This window comes from Phacochoerus africanus, chromosome 7 (assembly GCF_016906955.1).
Source record: "Phacochoerus africanus isolate WHEZ1 chromosome 7, ROS_Pafr_v1, whole genome shotgun sequence".
Taxonomy (NCBI): Eukaryota; Metazoa; Chordata; class Mammalia; order Artiodactyla; family Suidae; genus Phacochoerus; species Phacochoerus africanus.
In genome coordinates, this window is record NC_062550.1 from 2979095 (window position 1) to 2995272 (window position 16178).

At 59.1% G+C, this 16178-nt stretch overlaps 1 protein-coding gene across 1 annotated transcript in view; it reads right to left on the bottom strand.

The window, feature by feature from the left end:
• The window catches only part of GRAMD4 (GRAM domain containing 4), a 73797-nt gene extending 64541 nt beyond the window's left edge, over positions 1-9256 (bottom strand). Inside the window, exon 1 of the mRNA XM_047785953.1 lies at positions 9121-9256. Coding sequence (XP_047641909.1) covers positions 9121-9149 — 29 coding nt within the window. The 5' untranslated portion in view covers positions 9150-9256. The remainder of the gene's footprint in view (positions 1-9120) is intronic.
• Positions 9257-16178: the final 6922 nt, after the last annotated feature.

Sequence of the window (16178 nt, forward strand, 5' to 3'; positions counted from 1 at the left end):
CCAAAGCTGGTTGATGCGACCCACAGCGGAAAGAAAGTCAGACAGAGAAAGACAAACACCATTACGAGATCACTTATGTGAGGGATCTAAAATACGGCACAAGGGAGTTCCCGCTGTGGCGCAGCAGAAACAAATCCGACCAGTATCCACGAGGACGCAGGTTCGATCCCTGGCCTCGCTCAGTGGGTTAGAGATCCAGCGTTGCCATGAGCTGTGGTGTAGGTTGCAGATGCAGCTCGGATCTGGCGTTGCTGTGGCTGTGGTGCAGGCCGGCAGCTACAGCTCCGATTAGACCCCTAGCCTGGGAACCTCCACATGCCGCAGGTGAGGCCCTAAAAAGATAAAAAATAAAAAATTTAAAATACGACACAAGGGAGCTCCCTTCGTGGCTCAGGGGTCACGACCTGACTAGTATCCATGGATCAATGCAGGTTCGATCCTTGGCCTTGCTCAGTGGGTTAAGAATCTGGCATTGTCGTGAGCTGTGGTGTAGGTCACAGACACAGCTGAGATCTGGTGTTGCTGTGGCTGTGGCGAGGCCGGCAGCTACAGCTCCAATTAGACCCCTAGCCTGGGAACCTCCATATGCCACAGGCGTGGCCCTAAAAAACAAAAAAATATATACACGTATACGTATATACAGACACATATTTATAAATGGCACAGAAGAACTTATCTACACACAAAACAGAAACAGACTCACAGACACAGAGAACAGGCTTGTAGTGGCCAAGGGGGCGGGGGAGGGAGTGGGATGGACGGGGAGTTTGGGGTCAGTAGATGCCAACTAGGACATTAGAATGGAGAAGCCATGAGGTCCTGCTGTGCAGCACAGGGAACTCTACCCAGTCCCTTGGGACAGAACAGGATGGAAGATAATACAAGAAAAGGAATGAGGAGTTCCCGTCGTGGCGCAGCGGAAACGAATCCGACGAGGAACCTTGAGGTTGCGGGTTCGATCCCTGGCCTCGCTCAGTGGGTTAAGGATCTGGCGTTGCCGTGAGCTGTGGTGTAGGTCAACCGATGCGGCGTGGATCCTGCATGGCTGTGGTGGAGGCCGGCAGCTGTAGCTCCGACTCGACCCCTAGCCTGGGAACCTCCATATGCCGCGGGTACAGCCCTAAAAAGACAAAAAAAGAAAAAAAGAAAAGGAATGTATATGTACGCAGAACTGGGTCACTTTACAGCAGAAATTGACAGAACGTTGTAAATCAACTACACTTGAATAAAAAAGAAACATTTTCAAACCAAAATAAATAATGTGAGTTGCATCATAACTCGGTGTATAAACTGAGTACACACGAATCCACGCTGACGCACAAAGTGACTGAGTAAATTAATAAATAGGGGAGAAGAGGCCGTCTCCCACTCAGAGGATTCCAAGTCTCGGCGCAGACACGCCGCCCCTGGGCCCCTCGCGCCAGGCTGCACATCATGCTTCCTTCCAAGGAGGACGGGGTGGACGCGGGGAAGAGTGAGTCCTGCGCCAGGCCACCATCACGGTGATGGGTCCCCTTGAGGACACGAGCCCTGACGGGAGGGGATGGGGTGCCTCCCCGACCCAGGACCCCAGCCTGACCCCAAGAGAAACACCCCATTCCAGTGGCGGAGAGGAATCCACAGCGAACCCAACCCAACCCCCCTCGACACCAGCAAGTATCCAAGATAAGAAAATCCGGAGAAACTGCCCCGGCCCAGCGGAGCCTGAGGAGACGTGACAACTACACGGCGTCGGGTGTCCTGGGAAGGGTCCCGGGGAAGAAAGGACAGCAGGTAAAGCTAAGGACATCCAAATAAACGGCACACTTCGGTTAAGAATGCGCCCGTGGCGGCGCGCCCGCCGTGGCTCAGCGCTTGGCGAATCTGACTAGCAACCCCGAGGACGCAGATGCGACCCCTGGCCCCGCTCAGCGGGTTGATGATCCGGCCTTGCCGTGGGCTGTGGTGTAAGTCGCGGGCGCAGCTCGGATCCCGCGCTGCTGCGGCTGTGGCTGACTGGTGACTACCGCTCTGCTTCGACCTCCCCAGCCTGGGAACCTCCGCAGGTGTGGCCCTACGAAAAGTGGCATGAGAGAAACTCTGGGGGGGGAGCAGATATACGGGAATTCTGTCATCTTTGTAACGTTTCTGCAAACCTAAAACTGTCCTAAAAATATAGCCTATCATTAAAAAAAGAAGAAGAAAACAGAGTTCTTATCATGATGCAGCAGAAACGAATCCGACTAGGAACCATGAGGGTGCGAGTTCGACCCCTGGCCTCCCTCAGGGGGTTGAGGACCCAGCATTGCCGTGAGCTGTGGTGTAGGCCGGCAGCTACAGCTCCGACTAGAGCCCTAGCCTGGGAACTTCCATATGCCGCAGGTGCAACCCTAAAAAAACAGAAGATAAAAAAAAAGAAAACAAAAGAAGAACAAAAATCCATGATGCCACCCAGTGCAGGGCATGGGGTGGAGGGGGAGGAGGCTGGTACGGCAGCAGCTCGGCCTGAATATCCAGGACAAACCACAGCCAGACCCGGGCCTGCCCCCGAGGGCTCGGGAGGACACAGACAATAGAGTTCCAAAGTCAAGTGGTCCCATCATAACAGAAGGATAATGAGGAAGAGAAAGAGTGGGGTGGTCAGTGAGAGAGCCCGCAGACATGCCGCACGCACGCCCCCGCCCCACCACCCCTCCCAGACACCGTCTCCAGGGAGACCAGGCAGGGGTGTAAACAGAGGACCACACACAGGATGGCAGGCACAAGGGCTTTGACCCTAGGGGTGTGGAAGGCCAGGAAGGCTTCCCGGAGGAGGTGACTTGAGTGCAGCTCACATAAATGGCAAGTGGGCCAAAGGCCGCTGACAATGAGCCACACGAACTGGGCGGCGGCGCCTGCGGCGTGGGAATGCGCAGAGCTCTCAGCCGGCGCGGCTACAGCAGAGGCTCCGTGAACTCTGACCCCACGTGCCCGGTGAGGCCCGGCGAGCTCAGCACGACGGTGAGACAGGCCGGCCAGGGCCCCTGGCGCGGGGGAGGAGGGGCCGGGCTCCAGATGCGGCACCAAGCCCGGTTCTGTCACCACGCGCTACCGCACGGCCCGAAACGCATTCCACGAAGTGAAGGGAAGCAGAGGCAACGGGCACGCGGCGGGCGACCCTGATATGACGTGTCCAGGGCCGGCAAATCCGCGGAGACAGAAAGCAGATTAGCGGCTGCCAGGGGCGAGAGGGAAGCGGGAGTGAGTGATCGCTAAAGGGGGTGACGAAAATGTTCTAAAATTAGGTCGCGGTGAGGGCTGCACAGTTTCGTGGATCTGCCACAAGTCAGTGAATGGCGCTCTCAAGGGTGGATCACATGGTCGGCGAGCTGCCCCCTGATAAAGACGTTCAGATGAACACACACCCCCCGCTGCCCAGGCCCCTGCCCTCCAGGAGCCTGGCACCCCTCGCTGCAGGTGGGCTCCCCCAAGCCAGGCCCCCAGGACTGAAGCTGCTGGTCCCTGGAGGCCAGGCTGCAGAGTGGCCCGGGGATGGCAGAGCAGGGCCGAGCCCTCCAGGAGCGCGTGTCCATTCGTTCCTGCTCTGGGCTGCCGGGGACAAGACACGACAGGAGAGAGCCCTGCCTCTAGGGAGGGCAGGGACTGCTGCAGAGGGTGGGGGCAGCTGGTGGGGGGGGGGGGGTCTATAAACGGGCTGCTCAGGGGAGGCCTCCGTGGCAAGAGGGGTGGAGCAGAGATGTGCCAGACATCGGGTGCCCCATCCCTGGAACCGCCTGCAGAAGGGGCAGGGGCGGGGGGGTACCTCAGGGCAAGGGCTGGGGCCAGGGGTGCCCCACACTACACTCCAGGCTGGAGGGCTCAGGAGGGGCTCCTGCCTCCTTGTGCCAAGTACCTGCCACAGGGAAGGGCCAGAGGCAGCCGTGCTTCGTTTTCCCAGGACCCAGACCACTGCGGCCCTCGATGGCCTGGCACGTGGTCCTTCCGCCACACCTTAACTGGGTTTGGTGGCAGGTGGTTCTGGGCGGGGCCGCCCTTCCCCGGCCCTTGGCCCCCAACGGGCCAGTGCCCTGAGCAAGGCGGTGAGGCCAAGGCGGTGTCAGGTGTCTCCCTGCCCGGGCGTGATCTGAGCTCCGAGGAGAGCCCGAGCCCTCACTCCCAGGCCACCAAGGCCTCCTACATGACTCTCCTGGGGGGCGGGGGGCTGCGACGGCCGGGCCTCCGCACCCAGGGCCTTCCTGCGGCCAGCTCCAGCCAGGGCCAGCTCGAGGGCCTCTGGCTCCCATATCCCACACCTGGTGACCAAACCGAGGCCCAGAGAAGTTAGCCATCTCCCCCAAGAGCACAGAGCAACAGAGCAAGCGTGAACCCCCTGCCCACGGCACCTGCACAGAAAGGCCACGGGGTTCAAACTGCCTAAGATGACGGTCACAAGGGCCACGTGTGACAACGCGTGGACACCACGTAGCACGTCTGACACGATACTGAGTGATTTCCATTGCTAGTGTCGATTTTTTTTTTTTTTTTGCGAGGCCAGCCCTTCCCGTCTGCTGCTCTAACCACAGCGGACTGGAATCACGGGCTTAAACAGAATCACAATCCGAACCAGCTGTGGCCGCCGGGAAGCGACTGAACTTCTCTGTGCCGGGGCTTCCTCATCGGTGAGATGGAGCCTTAACTGCCCAACCTCCGGGCGCAACGAAAATCAATCACGGCGCCAGGCCCCGGCTGGAGACACTCTGGCCACATCCGTGCCTGTTTGATGGCAAAGGGATTTCTCACCACAACAAAATTTACTTCCTATATATCGTCCACAAACCCCCAGAAAACTACCTGATTATCAGAGAGCCAGTGAGAAGAAGAGCACAGCCTGGGGAGCCAACCAACCCGAGTTCCGACCCCAGCCCTGCTATTTTTCTCGCTCTCTCTTTCTTCTTTTTATGGCCACACCTGCGGCATATGGAAGTTCCCAGGCTAAAGTTCGAATCGGAGTTGCAGCGGCTGGCCTACGCCACAGCCACGGCCACGCCAGATCCGAGCTGCATCTGTGACCTACACCACAGCTCACGGCAATGCCGGATCCTTAACCACTGGGCGAGGCGAGGGACCGAACCCACATCCTCATGGATCCTAATCGGGTTCGTTAACTGCTGAGCCACAACGGGAACTCCCCCAGCTCTGCTGCTTCACAGAGGAAGCACCGCAGGGCCTGAGGCAGGCTGCAGCCCCTCTGCACCTGCTTCTGCATCCGAGGGATGGGAGAGAGTGAAAGCCGTGAGGGGCACATGTGACAACACGTGGGAAACTCTTAGCTCGTCTGACGCGCTGCTGAGTGATTTCCATCGCCGCGAGTACTCGTTTTTTTCCTTTGCGAGGCCAGCCCTTCCTGTCTGCTGCTCTAACCACGGGGGAATTTAATCACAGGGCTTAAACAGAATCACAACCCTGGTTATAGCTCAAATCCCAAACCATCTGAACAATAGCCCTTGGAAGGCGATCGTCCTCAGCAGCGAGCTGTGGTCCCCAGTCTCTGTCCAGCCCCGCGTACAAGCCACGCACAGGCACTGAGGGTGCAAAGGACGCAGGCTCCTCTCGTCAGGGAGACCCTCACTGTCTCGCTCCATCGTCGTCTGAAAGAGACGTCCGACAGCCTACCTTTAAGTCCTCAAGTCAACCGACCTCGTGGCTCGGTCAGCAGCCAGCGCCGAGCAGGGGGCCAGGCTGCCCTCCACCTAGAGCCGACCGGGCCTCAGCCACTCTGTTCGCAAATGACCGTCCCCTTCCGAGACCCAGGCCTCCTCCCTTGTCCTGCCCAGGGCCACCACCGCCCCCCCCCCCGCACCAGAACTCTCACCTCCTTCACAAAGGCTGTTTTCTAGATTCTGCCGAGGATAAAGGCCCGACGAGAGCCCCCACGGCTGAGCCACCCAAAAGCCAAGGGAAAAGCAGACCCAAACCTTCTGCAGGGCCTAAGGACCCCCACGCCGGCCTTCCAGTCCCCCACCAAAGGCCTTCTGAGCGCCACTGAGTGGTCACACTTGCACGTCCGGGCTCAGCAAACAGAAGCCGCTGCCCCCACATGGGCACCTGTATCCCTCCTGCCACTCCCTCTCTCGGCCCACATCTCGTTTCTCCCAATTCATTTGTTGTTGTTGTTGTCTTTTTACGGCCGCATCTGCAGCACATAGAAGTTCCCAGGCTAGGGGTCCAATCAGAGCTGCAGCTGTTGGCCTACACCACAGCCGCCGCAACACCAGATCCGAGCTGCATCTGTGAACTACACCGCAGCTTGGGGCCATGCCGGATCTTTAACCCACTGAGTGGGGCCAGGGATGGAACCCCCATCCTCACACATACTATGTGGGGTTCTTAACCTGCTGAGCCACAACAGGAACTCCCCTCCCAACACATTTTTAAATTCTTTAAGTGCAGGGGTGTCCTGCCATCCACCCCAAGGCCAGCAGCAGCCCCCACGGGGAGCAAGTGTGCACTGGGCTTTTGACAAGGATCGTCTCCTTTACTGCTGACAACAGGTGTGGCAGCCTCCCGCCCGTCTCTCGGGAAAGGGAGCAAGCAGGCCACACGGCTCCCCCAGCGTCCTTCCCAGCTGGCATCCACCCTCCACTGACCGGAGCTCCTTAGATGCTCGTCAAGTCCCCAGCACAGCCACTAGGTGGGAGCCCCCCATCCTGACACACACTGGGGGCCAAACACCAGAGAGAGGAGGCACCAGAGGCCCACGGGAAGGGAAGCCAGCCCGGGTCCCCCAGAAATGAGGACGTGGCTGGGGCCACACCACTCGAGGAAGGAAGGCCCGTTCCCACGCAAAGCTCAGGTACACATCAGCTTTAGGAGGGAAACGCCCAAACCACGAGGCATGGGGAGCTGGAAGGGGTCCCTGTGGCTCATGAGATGGCAGAGTACCCGGTGGCACACCCACCAACGGGGGCCCACCCTGGAGACATCGGGGAGCCCCCGGGTTACGGACTGGTCTGGCGCCCGCATCGCCGTCACATCTGGAACACTGCTCAGACACCTGGTTACAAAGAGAAAACGGGCTTGGGGCTGGCAGCCTCCCCCGGCGACAGCGCTCTCGCTAGGACCTAATGACACTTTGCTTGCACTGCGCCCGAGCCACTCTTCTCTCCCATCAGAGGGCGAAAACGGTGATTCAGGAAAACAGGCCCGACTCGCCTCGTTTCTAGCAGCTGCCGGGAGGCCCAGCAGAGGTCACACGAAGCTGGCCACCATCCGTTTCCTGGCACCCACTCTGGCAGGACAGATGAGAGGGAGGGCCCCGCAGCCAGCGGCTTGGAGGGACCATCAGGCTCGTCCTGCCCACCCACCTCGGGGGAAGGCACAGCTGGGGGCGGCCAGGGCCCGGCGGACCTCACGCGGAGGACTTCCTGTGCAGTTTCCAGGAAATGCCTTTCCCAAGCGCAGCCAGAGAGCCCTCGCGGGGACAGGCCCTGCCCGTCCCCAGGCCACGCTGCCAGGACAGCCACAGCCCACACCCCACCAGCCACGGCAGCCCAGAGGAAAGAGGCCTCAGGGAGCCCCGCCCCAGTCCCCAGGACCAAGCTGCCCCCCCACGCGTCCAGCCACGTCCAGACCGCAGGTTCAAGACCCCGGCCTACGGTCACAAAGCGCTGCAGAGAGAGCACCATGGCCAAGGCGGGGGAAGGACAGGCAGGCGGTTTTCAGAGGAAGAAAGGAGGGGCAGGTCTAACGAGGGCCCCGATCTGAAGTGTCCCAGCTAACAGTGCGGGATGTGGCTTCACCCCAGCAAGGGACAAGGGTGGCAACTCGAACACACACGCCCAGCAGGACTGTGTCCCCCAGGCGGGCCGAGTCCACACGTGGGGCAGCGTCAAGGAAACGAAAACCGGGAGCAAAGGGCACGGCTGGGCTCTCGGGGCGGGGCGGGGGTTCGGATCTCTGCTCCGCATGTGTCAGAGGGAAGGGGGTGGGGCTGCCCCGCACCGTCCAGTCCTCTTGTCCTCCTGTTGGCCCCTCTCCTTCAGGGAAACTGAGGCCTGCAAAGACTCCAGGCCTTGTGGCCCAAGGTCACAGAGCAGATGCGGGAAGGAGGCAAAACGCCAAATTCCTTTCCTAACTGCTGCACAGCCCTGCCCATCCTGCCAGGCCCAGGCCTGAAACAGCCCCTAAGGCTGAGCTGCAATGGGGGCCGGGGCTCAGGCGTCTCCATTCTGGGGGGGTAGGAGCTTCTCCCACCTGTCTTTTCTCCCAAACCTGCACTAAGAAGGTAAGCCGGGAACCCCATCCCGCAAAAGGTGTCATCCAAACAGAATCTTCCCTGCCATTGGAAAGGTCGGGGTAGCAAGAGCCCCAGGGTGGACTCCGCTTCCGGCGAGGGGGGGGGACCTCCTCAGGTCCAGGGCCCTGGCTGGGGGCTGCTCCTCCAGCCAGAGGCTCTCCGCAGGGACAGGTGCACCAGCTCACCTGCTCGGCCTCTCCTCCCTGCCTGGTGGTAGGCCCCGACAGCAGAGCAGGGCCTGCCAGCGGCAGGTGTGGGCCCAGGGCTGGGGGCTGCTGCAGACACCACATCTCCTTGCCGGCCAGCAGGTCTGGGCCCCAGCAGAGCCCCCACCAGCTCAAAGTCCCAAACAAAGGGAAAGGAGACAGGGCAAAAAGAGGGGTGCGGGGAGGGGGGCAACCCACAACTTTTTCCTCTGGGGTCACAGGGGCCGGCAGCTCCCTCCTCCTCTCCTGTGTCCCTAAGGAGTGAGTGGGAAAGACGGACATTGGACGCGATCACCAGTGCCCCAGCCTGACCTCAGTGACTCTGACATCACCGACCACCACCCCATCTGGGGCCCAGTGCCCGCAGGACGTCCTCCTTTCCCTGGCCAGCCCGGCACAGCGCGGACCAGGAGACGTCGCGGCCGGGGCGCGCGCGGGGGAAGGGGGGGGTGGCCGTGACGCGCGCCCAAGCCCGCGCGGGACCCGGGGGCGTGTATGCGGGGCGCGCCCGCGCGGGGCCCTGCTTGGAGGGCCGCTGACTCCGGGCGCGGGGAGAGCGTGGCGGAGCGCGCCGGGTCGCGGCCCAGCCGGCCCGTGTCGGGAGCGTGTCTGTGTGTCCGCCGAGGTCCGTGTGGGCGTCCGCGCGCGCGCGCCGCTTACCCTGCGCGGAGATCGGGGCCACCTCTCATCCACCCGCCGCCGTGCCGCGCCCCTCACCAGCCGCCGGGCCGCGCTGCACCTGCCGCCCGCCGGGGAGCCCAGCGGCGCCGGGGAGCCCGGAGGAGGCGGTCCCGCGGGTGCCGGCCACGAGCGCGGAGGCGGCGGCGGCGGCGGCGGCGGCGGCGGCGGCGCCAGGTCGCGCGCTCGCGTCCCGCTGAGCGGAGTCTGCGCGCCCCCGGCCCGGCCTGCGCAGCCGCCGCCCCGCCCCGCGCGCGCTCCGCCCCGCGCCCCAAGCCGCCACGCCACGCCCAACGCCACGCCCTACGACCTGAGCGGCAAGCCCCGCGCAGCCACGCCACGCCCCACGCGGCTCCTTAAAGGAGCCGCGCCGCCTCGGCCCTCCCTGTCTCTCCTGGCGCGAACGGCGGTGCGCCGGGGCCCGCGGGAGCGCGCCTGCCCTGGCAGGTGCGCGCGCGTGCGAGCTCGGTCACGCGGCACCGCCTTTGTTTGGGTGGCCCACGTGCGTCCCCGCCACCCACGCGCACGCGCGGCGGCTCCTCCGCGCGGCCGTCCGCAGGGTCCACCTACAGCCAGACGGCCCCGCGCATCTATCTGGTGGACGCCACGGGCACAGCCACGCACAAGCACGCATGCTGCTGTCACTTCATCCGTGGTCCCCCTGCCAGACACCCCGTCGGGGCCGCACTGTGGTTCGGCTGTGGGTCAAAGCCTTTGCTACCAGTAGGGACCACATCCCACAGGAAAATGCTTTTCCGCTGACGCCACTGTTGGGCCCACTCAGGGAAGGGTACCTGGAGCCCGCAGGAGGAGGGCTGGGGGGGTGCACACGCTCGCTAGACACCAGTAACCAGCAGGGGTTGACCCCCACCCCCAGGACGCTCTCTATCCTGGATCTGGGCCTCTTTCTCTGAATCTCGCCTTTGTCATTTAAGGGGGCCCCTCCACCCTCCTGCATCTCCGCAGGCCCACACGCAGGGCGCAGGGCCCAGGGCACGGCTTTAGTATTAGTAGAGTGAGCCCACTTTAAGCCCTCCTGCCCCTGAGTCTGGGCCGACCCCCTCTCCCCTCTCCTCTCCTTCCCCCCCTTCCCCCCTCTCCCTCCCCAAGAAAACTCCGCCCACTCCGGCTCTGGGACCAGGGGCTGTCTAGCTCAGGTGCAGAGAGGACCACCCTTCGAAAACCCCAGGTCCTCACCCTGGGTTGGAAGCCCTCATCCCCTCCCCACCCGTGTCTGCCCGAGAGGATGGGGCTTGGAGTGGCGGGACAGGGGAACCCAGAGACTAGGCACGGCCAAGAGGCTGTCCCTGCCCAGCCTTCTGAGCCAGCCCTCTCTCGCTGGGGCCTCTGGGCTCTGCCCTGCTGTTCTCTCCTCCATGTGTGTCTTTAGCCTGCTTCCCTGCTCTGCCCCCAAGACAATGACCCCAGAAGTCCTACAGGCACCGCCAGGAATCAGAACTGAGCTACCCTCCCACCCCACTATCTGCCTCCCGTCCTCTCCTCTGTCCCGAAAGCTCCTCGCCAGTCCTCAGGGATCCTGATTAAAGCACTCCTGAAGCATTCCTTGGGGCAAGGGTCAACTGTTTAAAAAAAAAAAAAAAATTGCACCACCTGAACCTTGAGAATGGTTTTACTTGGTAAACTTACTAAGGACTATCTGCAGCGGCTCAGAGCCCCGAGGGACCAACCTCCCAAAGAGAAAAGGGAGGAGCCAGGATAGACGGGAGTGAGTTGTTGCTGAAAACCAGCAACGCGTAATTGAGCACCAAAAGAACGCTGCGAATCGCAAAAACCAAACATCTCAAGTTACTGGTTTTAGTGCTTTGTATGGGAAGGTGCCAGAGTCTGGGCTCATTGGAATCATTCCTTTGATGTGTATCTTAACTCTCTGGGGCCAGTATCCTGCTCCCCGCATCCTGAGTTCTCTCTGGGTGCAACCAACATCGGGGCGCAGCAGTTCTGGGTGGCGTGATGGGCACAATGTCCTTTGTTTACTGAAATGGCAGGTGACATTCTGTGTCCACACAAGGGTTGGGGGCCCCTCTTTCGTCCTCTCCCAGGATTCCATGCCTGGGAAGGTAGCCCTGATGGGCCTGGGCCAGGAGCAAGCTTCAAGTGAGCTCCCAGCAGGAGGCTGAACCTCTCTGTACCTCAGTTTCCTGAGTGTGAAATGGGGGAACAGTGATTTCAGATTAATGGTGCCAGAGTATGAAGGTGGGGTCTAGTTCAGGGGCAGCAGGGCAATGTGGCAAGCTGTCAGCAGAACCACCTCTTCCCTGGGGTGAGAGCTCCACTGGGTGGTCTGAGATGCCTTTGTGCCCGGCAACCCTGCCAGGACTGGGCTCAGCCACCAAATCCCACTGGTTCCTCCTCCATCTGGGCTGGCGGCTCCTGGCCTTATCCCTCTGTGCTCCAGGCAAACAGCACTAGAGAGTTTCCCAAACACAAGCTCGATTCTTCTGCCCCGCCCCTCCAGGACCACCTTCCACACTTGAACTCCACCCAGCCTGCAAGGCCCAGCTCCACAAAGGGCCCCTGGACCAGCCTGGCCCGAAGGGGTCCCAGCCTCCCTGGCAGCCTCCACACTGCCTCCACCACGAATCAGCATGTGTTTAAATGTCAGTCCCTGGGACTGCCTTGCACATAGGAGGGAGTCAGCAAATGTGGTATTAATAGTGGCCAAATGACACCCAGGAAAGTAACTCACATATTTCCTTGATTTTAAAATGCCACCAGGTAAGCTGCACCGTCAACTTAATGACAGCTTTTCAGGAAAGAATGAACCGCCCACCCTACATCAGAGCACCAGCTGATGCTGTGCACCGCTCGTAGGTTGTGTGTTGCGTCAGCATCTCAGAAATGTTAAGATGGGAACAAATCAGCATCTCCCAGGGGAGGAAGCCTGGTGATAAACGCGAGACGTGAAGGCTTTTCTCTGCTTGTGGCTCTGGGGAGAGGATGTTCCCTGCAGAGGGGGGTCCTGCTAGAACGCAGGATCCTCAGCAGGGCTTAGCCAGTCCCCAGGGAAGCGACAGAGCCGGAACCCCCAGCCTGCGGCCTGGGTTTGGGGCTTGCTACACAAACTTGGGGTTCTGGCCTCTGAGCCTGACAGAGTGCGCCACCTCGTGTCCATGGTCAGAAGTGCAGGGGCCAGACAACCTGCCTGCTGGGCCAGCCCACCACCCTGACCCACCCAGTCCTTGCCCTGCAGCCTCTGGGTGCCAGCCCAGTTAGGACCTCCTTAGCAGCCCAGCCTTCTATCCCTTTGGGAAGGAAACTGTGTCTGCTAGCCTAGATCTAGGCTCTGGACCTTACCTGCTGTGCGGCCCTGGCAAGTCCCTCTACCTCTCTGTGCCTCAATTCCCCTTCTTTGCAGGGTGGTGGCCGGGCCGCCTTCCTTCTTGCCCCTCACTCCACAGACATGCAGACCTGGCCCTCAATCTTGTGGTGGAGGAAGCCTGTGCCTGAGCTGCCAGCTGGGGCATCCAGCAGAGCTGGGGGAGCAGAGGAAGCCTCCACTGCATCCTGGAGGGCTGGGGACTTCTCAGAGGAGGGGCTTTCAAGCCAAGACAGGCGTCTGAGGAGGGGCAGGCCTGGCAGCGGCCAGGGAGAGGAGGTCGTGGAGGGGTGACCAGCCTCGCTGTCTCCCCTGGGCCTGAGTGGTCAGTCATGGGTGGGGGCGGTGGTTTAAGGGATGGTAAGAGAGCCAGCTGAAGGTGGGTCCCAGCAACACTACCCAGAGTTATTATGAGAGAAATAGTAAGGCAGAGAGTTATGATGCTACGGACCAGCTCTGTCCACTGTCCCATAGAACTTTCTAGAAGGATGGAAATACTCAGCAGCTGTGTAGCCCGAAGCAGTAGTCACATGGAGTTACTGAGCATTTAAGATGTGGCTGGGGAGTTCCCACTGTGGCTCAGCAGAAACAAACCCAACTAATAGCCATGATGCAGGTTTGATCCCTGGCCTTGCTCAGTGGGTTAAGGATCTGACATTGCCCAGAGCTGTGGTGTGGGTTGCAGGCGCGGCTCAGATCCCACGTTGGTATGGCTGTGGTGTAGGCTGGCAGCTGCAGCTCTGATTCGACCCTTAGCCTGGGAACTTCCATATGCCACAGGTGCGGCCCTAAAAAGACAAAAACAAATTTAAACAGTTACCCTTGAAGAGGAAAGGAGTAAAAGCAGAAAGCTCGCCTTTGAAAATAATCCGGAGTTCCCATCATGGCTCAGAGGTTAACAAACCCGACTCGTGTCCCCGAGGATGTGGGTTTGATCCCTGGCCTCGCTCAGTGGGTTAAGGATCCAGCGTTGCTGTGGTTGTGATGTAGGCCAGCAGCCATAGCTCCAATTCGACCTCTAGCCTAGGAACCTCCATGTCTCGTGGGTGTGGCCCTAAAAAGACAAAAAAGAAAAGAAAAGAATCCTTGTATGGTAGATTAAGTATTAAAACAAAGCTAATTTTTTTCAAGTCCTAAAAACAAATAATGAAATAAAGGAAAGGAACCCGATTGTATCCTTGGATGGTGACCCCATACAGAGAGGAGATATTTCAAGGGAACGTGAAGCACAATGCACATCACGTAAAGACAAAAAGAAGTAAAAAATACTTGTCTTTTTAATAATCATGTGGGTGCTCTCATTAGTATTGTTTTTCTGAGATTGCTGTGTATGCAGTGGAATAAAGTACATGAGAAATTATTTTCTCTTTTTTTTTCCCCGCTTTTTTTTTTTTAGGGCTGCACCCGCGGCATACAGAGGTTCCCAGGCTCGGGGTCTAATCAGAGCTGTAGTCTCCGGCCTACACCACAGCCACAGCAAACGCCAGATCCAAGCCACGTCTTCGACCTACACCACAGCTCTCAGCAACACTGGATCCTTAACCCACTGAGCGAGGCCAGGGATCGAACCTGCAACCTCATGGTTCCTAGTTAGATTCGTTTCCGCTGCGCCACAATGGGAACTCCCGAAATTGTCTTCTCAATGTGCTGTTGAGAGCAGGGACTTTTGGCGAGGAACAGAAGCGACTCAGGTCAATGCACTTAAGGAAATATGCTGTGGTTCTGACCCTGAATAGGAAGTGTTAGTGCAGCGTTACAGTTCATTTCTTTTCAAAACAAACAGGAGTTCCCACTACGGTGCAATGGATCAGCAGTGTCTCTGGAGTGTTGGGACACAGGTTCGATTCCCAGCCCAGCACCTTGGATTAGGGATCCACCATTGCCGCAGCTGTGGCTCAGATCTAATCCCTGTTCCGTGAACTCCATGTGCAGCAGGGCAGCCAAAAAAGGAAGAAAAAAAAAAAAAAGAATCCAACTGCAGTAGCTCAGGTTGCTCTAGATGTTCAGGTTCTATCCCTGGCTTGGCATGGTAGGTTAAATGATCTGGCGTTGCCGCAGCTATGGCACAGGTCACAGCTGTGGTTCAGATTCGATCCCTGGGCTAGGAACTTCCACATGTCATTGCGTGCAGCCATAAAACATAAATAAAAGGAGTTCCCATCATGGCGCAGCGGTTAACGAACCTGACCAGCATCCATGAGAATGCAGGTTTGATCCCTGGCCTCGCTCCGTGGGTTAAGGATCCAGCATTGCCGTGAGCTGTGGTGTAGGGTGCAGACGCGGCTCAGATCCCGCGTTGCTCTGGCTGTGGTGTAGGCCGGCAACTGTAGCTCTGATTTGACCCCTAGCCTAGGAAGCTCCACATGCCGCAGGTGCAGCCCTAAAAAGACCAAAAAAAAAAAAAAGGGAAAGGAAGGCTTCAGTTCCTCAGGTGACCTGGCCACAGTCTGAGCACTACAGCCACACGTGGCCGGTGCCTGGAGCACTGCAGGCCGGCACGGATGGAGAACATTCCATCCCGGCAGAAGTTCTACTGGACAGCGCTGCGTTAGAGCAATGACCAGTTTACAGCAAACGGGGGGGGGGGGGGGGGTAGAGACGCACCTGTTACCAGTGTGGGCCTGCAGTTCTAGCAAAAGCCGGTTGCAGAAACAGTCCAGGACGTGCGGCCTAATTTCTTTAAAACAAACCAAGGCTGGACCATCAGGGAGATGGGAAGGAAATGCCCGGGTGAAAAGAGACAGGAGGGAATTGGGGAGGGACCACGTGTGATTGATGTTCAGTGGTTACGTCGAATTTGGGGGTAGAAATATCACATTGTGGTTGCATTTTGGGTTTTTTTTTTTTTTTTTTTTTTTGCTTCTTAGGGCTGCACCCATGGCATCTGGACGTTCCTAGGCTGGGGGTCGAATTGGAGCTGCAGCCGCTGGTCAACACCACAGCCACAGCACCACAGCTTCCAAACCGTGTCTGCAACCTACACCACAGCTGAGGAGCAGCGAGGCCAGGGATCGAACCCACGTCCTCGTGATTCCTAGTCGTGTTTGTTAACCGCTGAGCCGCGCCGGGAACGCCCGCGGCTGCGTTTTTAAGAGGAGCCCTCGTTGTTTAGCTCCACACACTCAGCTACCTACAGATTGTCCATGAAAAAAGTGCATCAATAGTTGATCTAAGAAAGACATGGGAATTTTTATTTGAAGCACCCTGAGGATTGTAACCTGAGGGAGAGTCTCCAGAAAGCTCTGCCTGTTCGATGTCCAGGCACAGCTCTCTAAGTTTTTGAGGCAAAGGGCTGTGTGTCAGTGCTCGTCACCGTTTGCACAATCCCGGTCCACACCCACAAAGTGAGTGGTGGGTCACGGGTCATCGGCGGCCCCTCCCAAGGTTAAGAAGGAGGGTTATCGCCTAAAGTGCAGTGAGCCTTGCTGAGATTAAAGGAATGGTATATGGCCTGAGAAGGTCTGGTTACAGGTGCACAAAACACACTCAAGAGGAGGGCGCCCAGGCAGCAAAGAAAAACTTTGTTCAGGAGTTCCCGTCGTGGTGCAGTGGTTAACCATGAGGTTGCCAGTTCGATCCCTGGCCTTGCCCAGTGGTTTGGGGATCCGGCGTTGCCGTGAGCTGTGGTGTAGGTTGCAGAGGCGGCTCAGATCTGGTGTTGCTGTGGCTGTGGTGTAGGCGGCTCAGATCTGGTGTTGCTGTG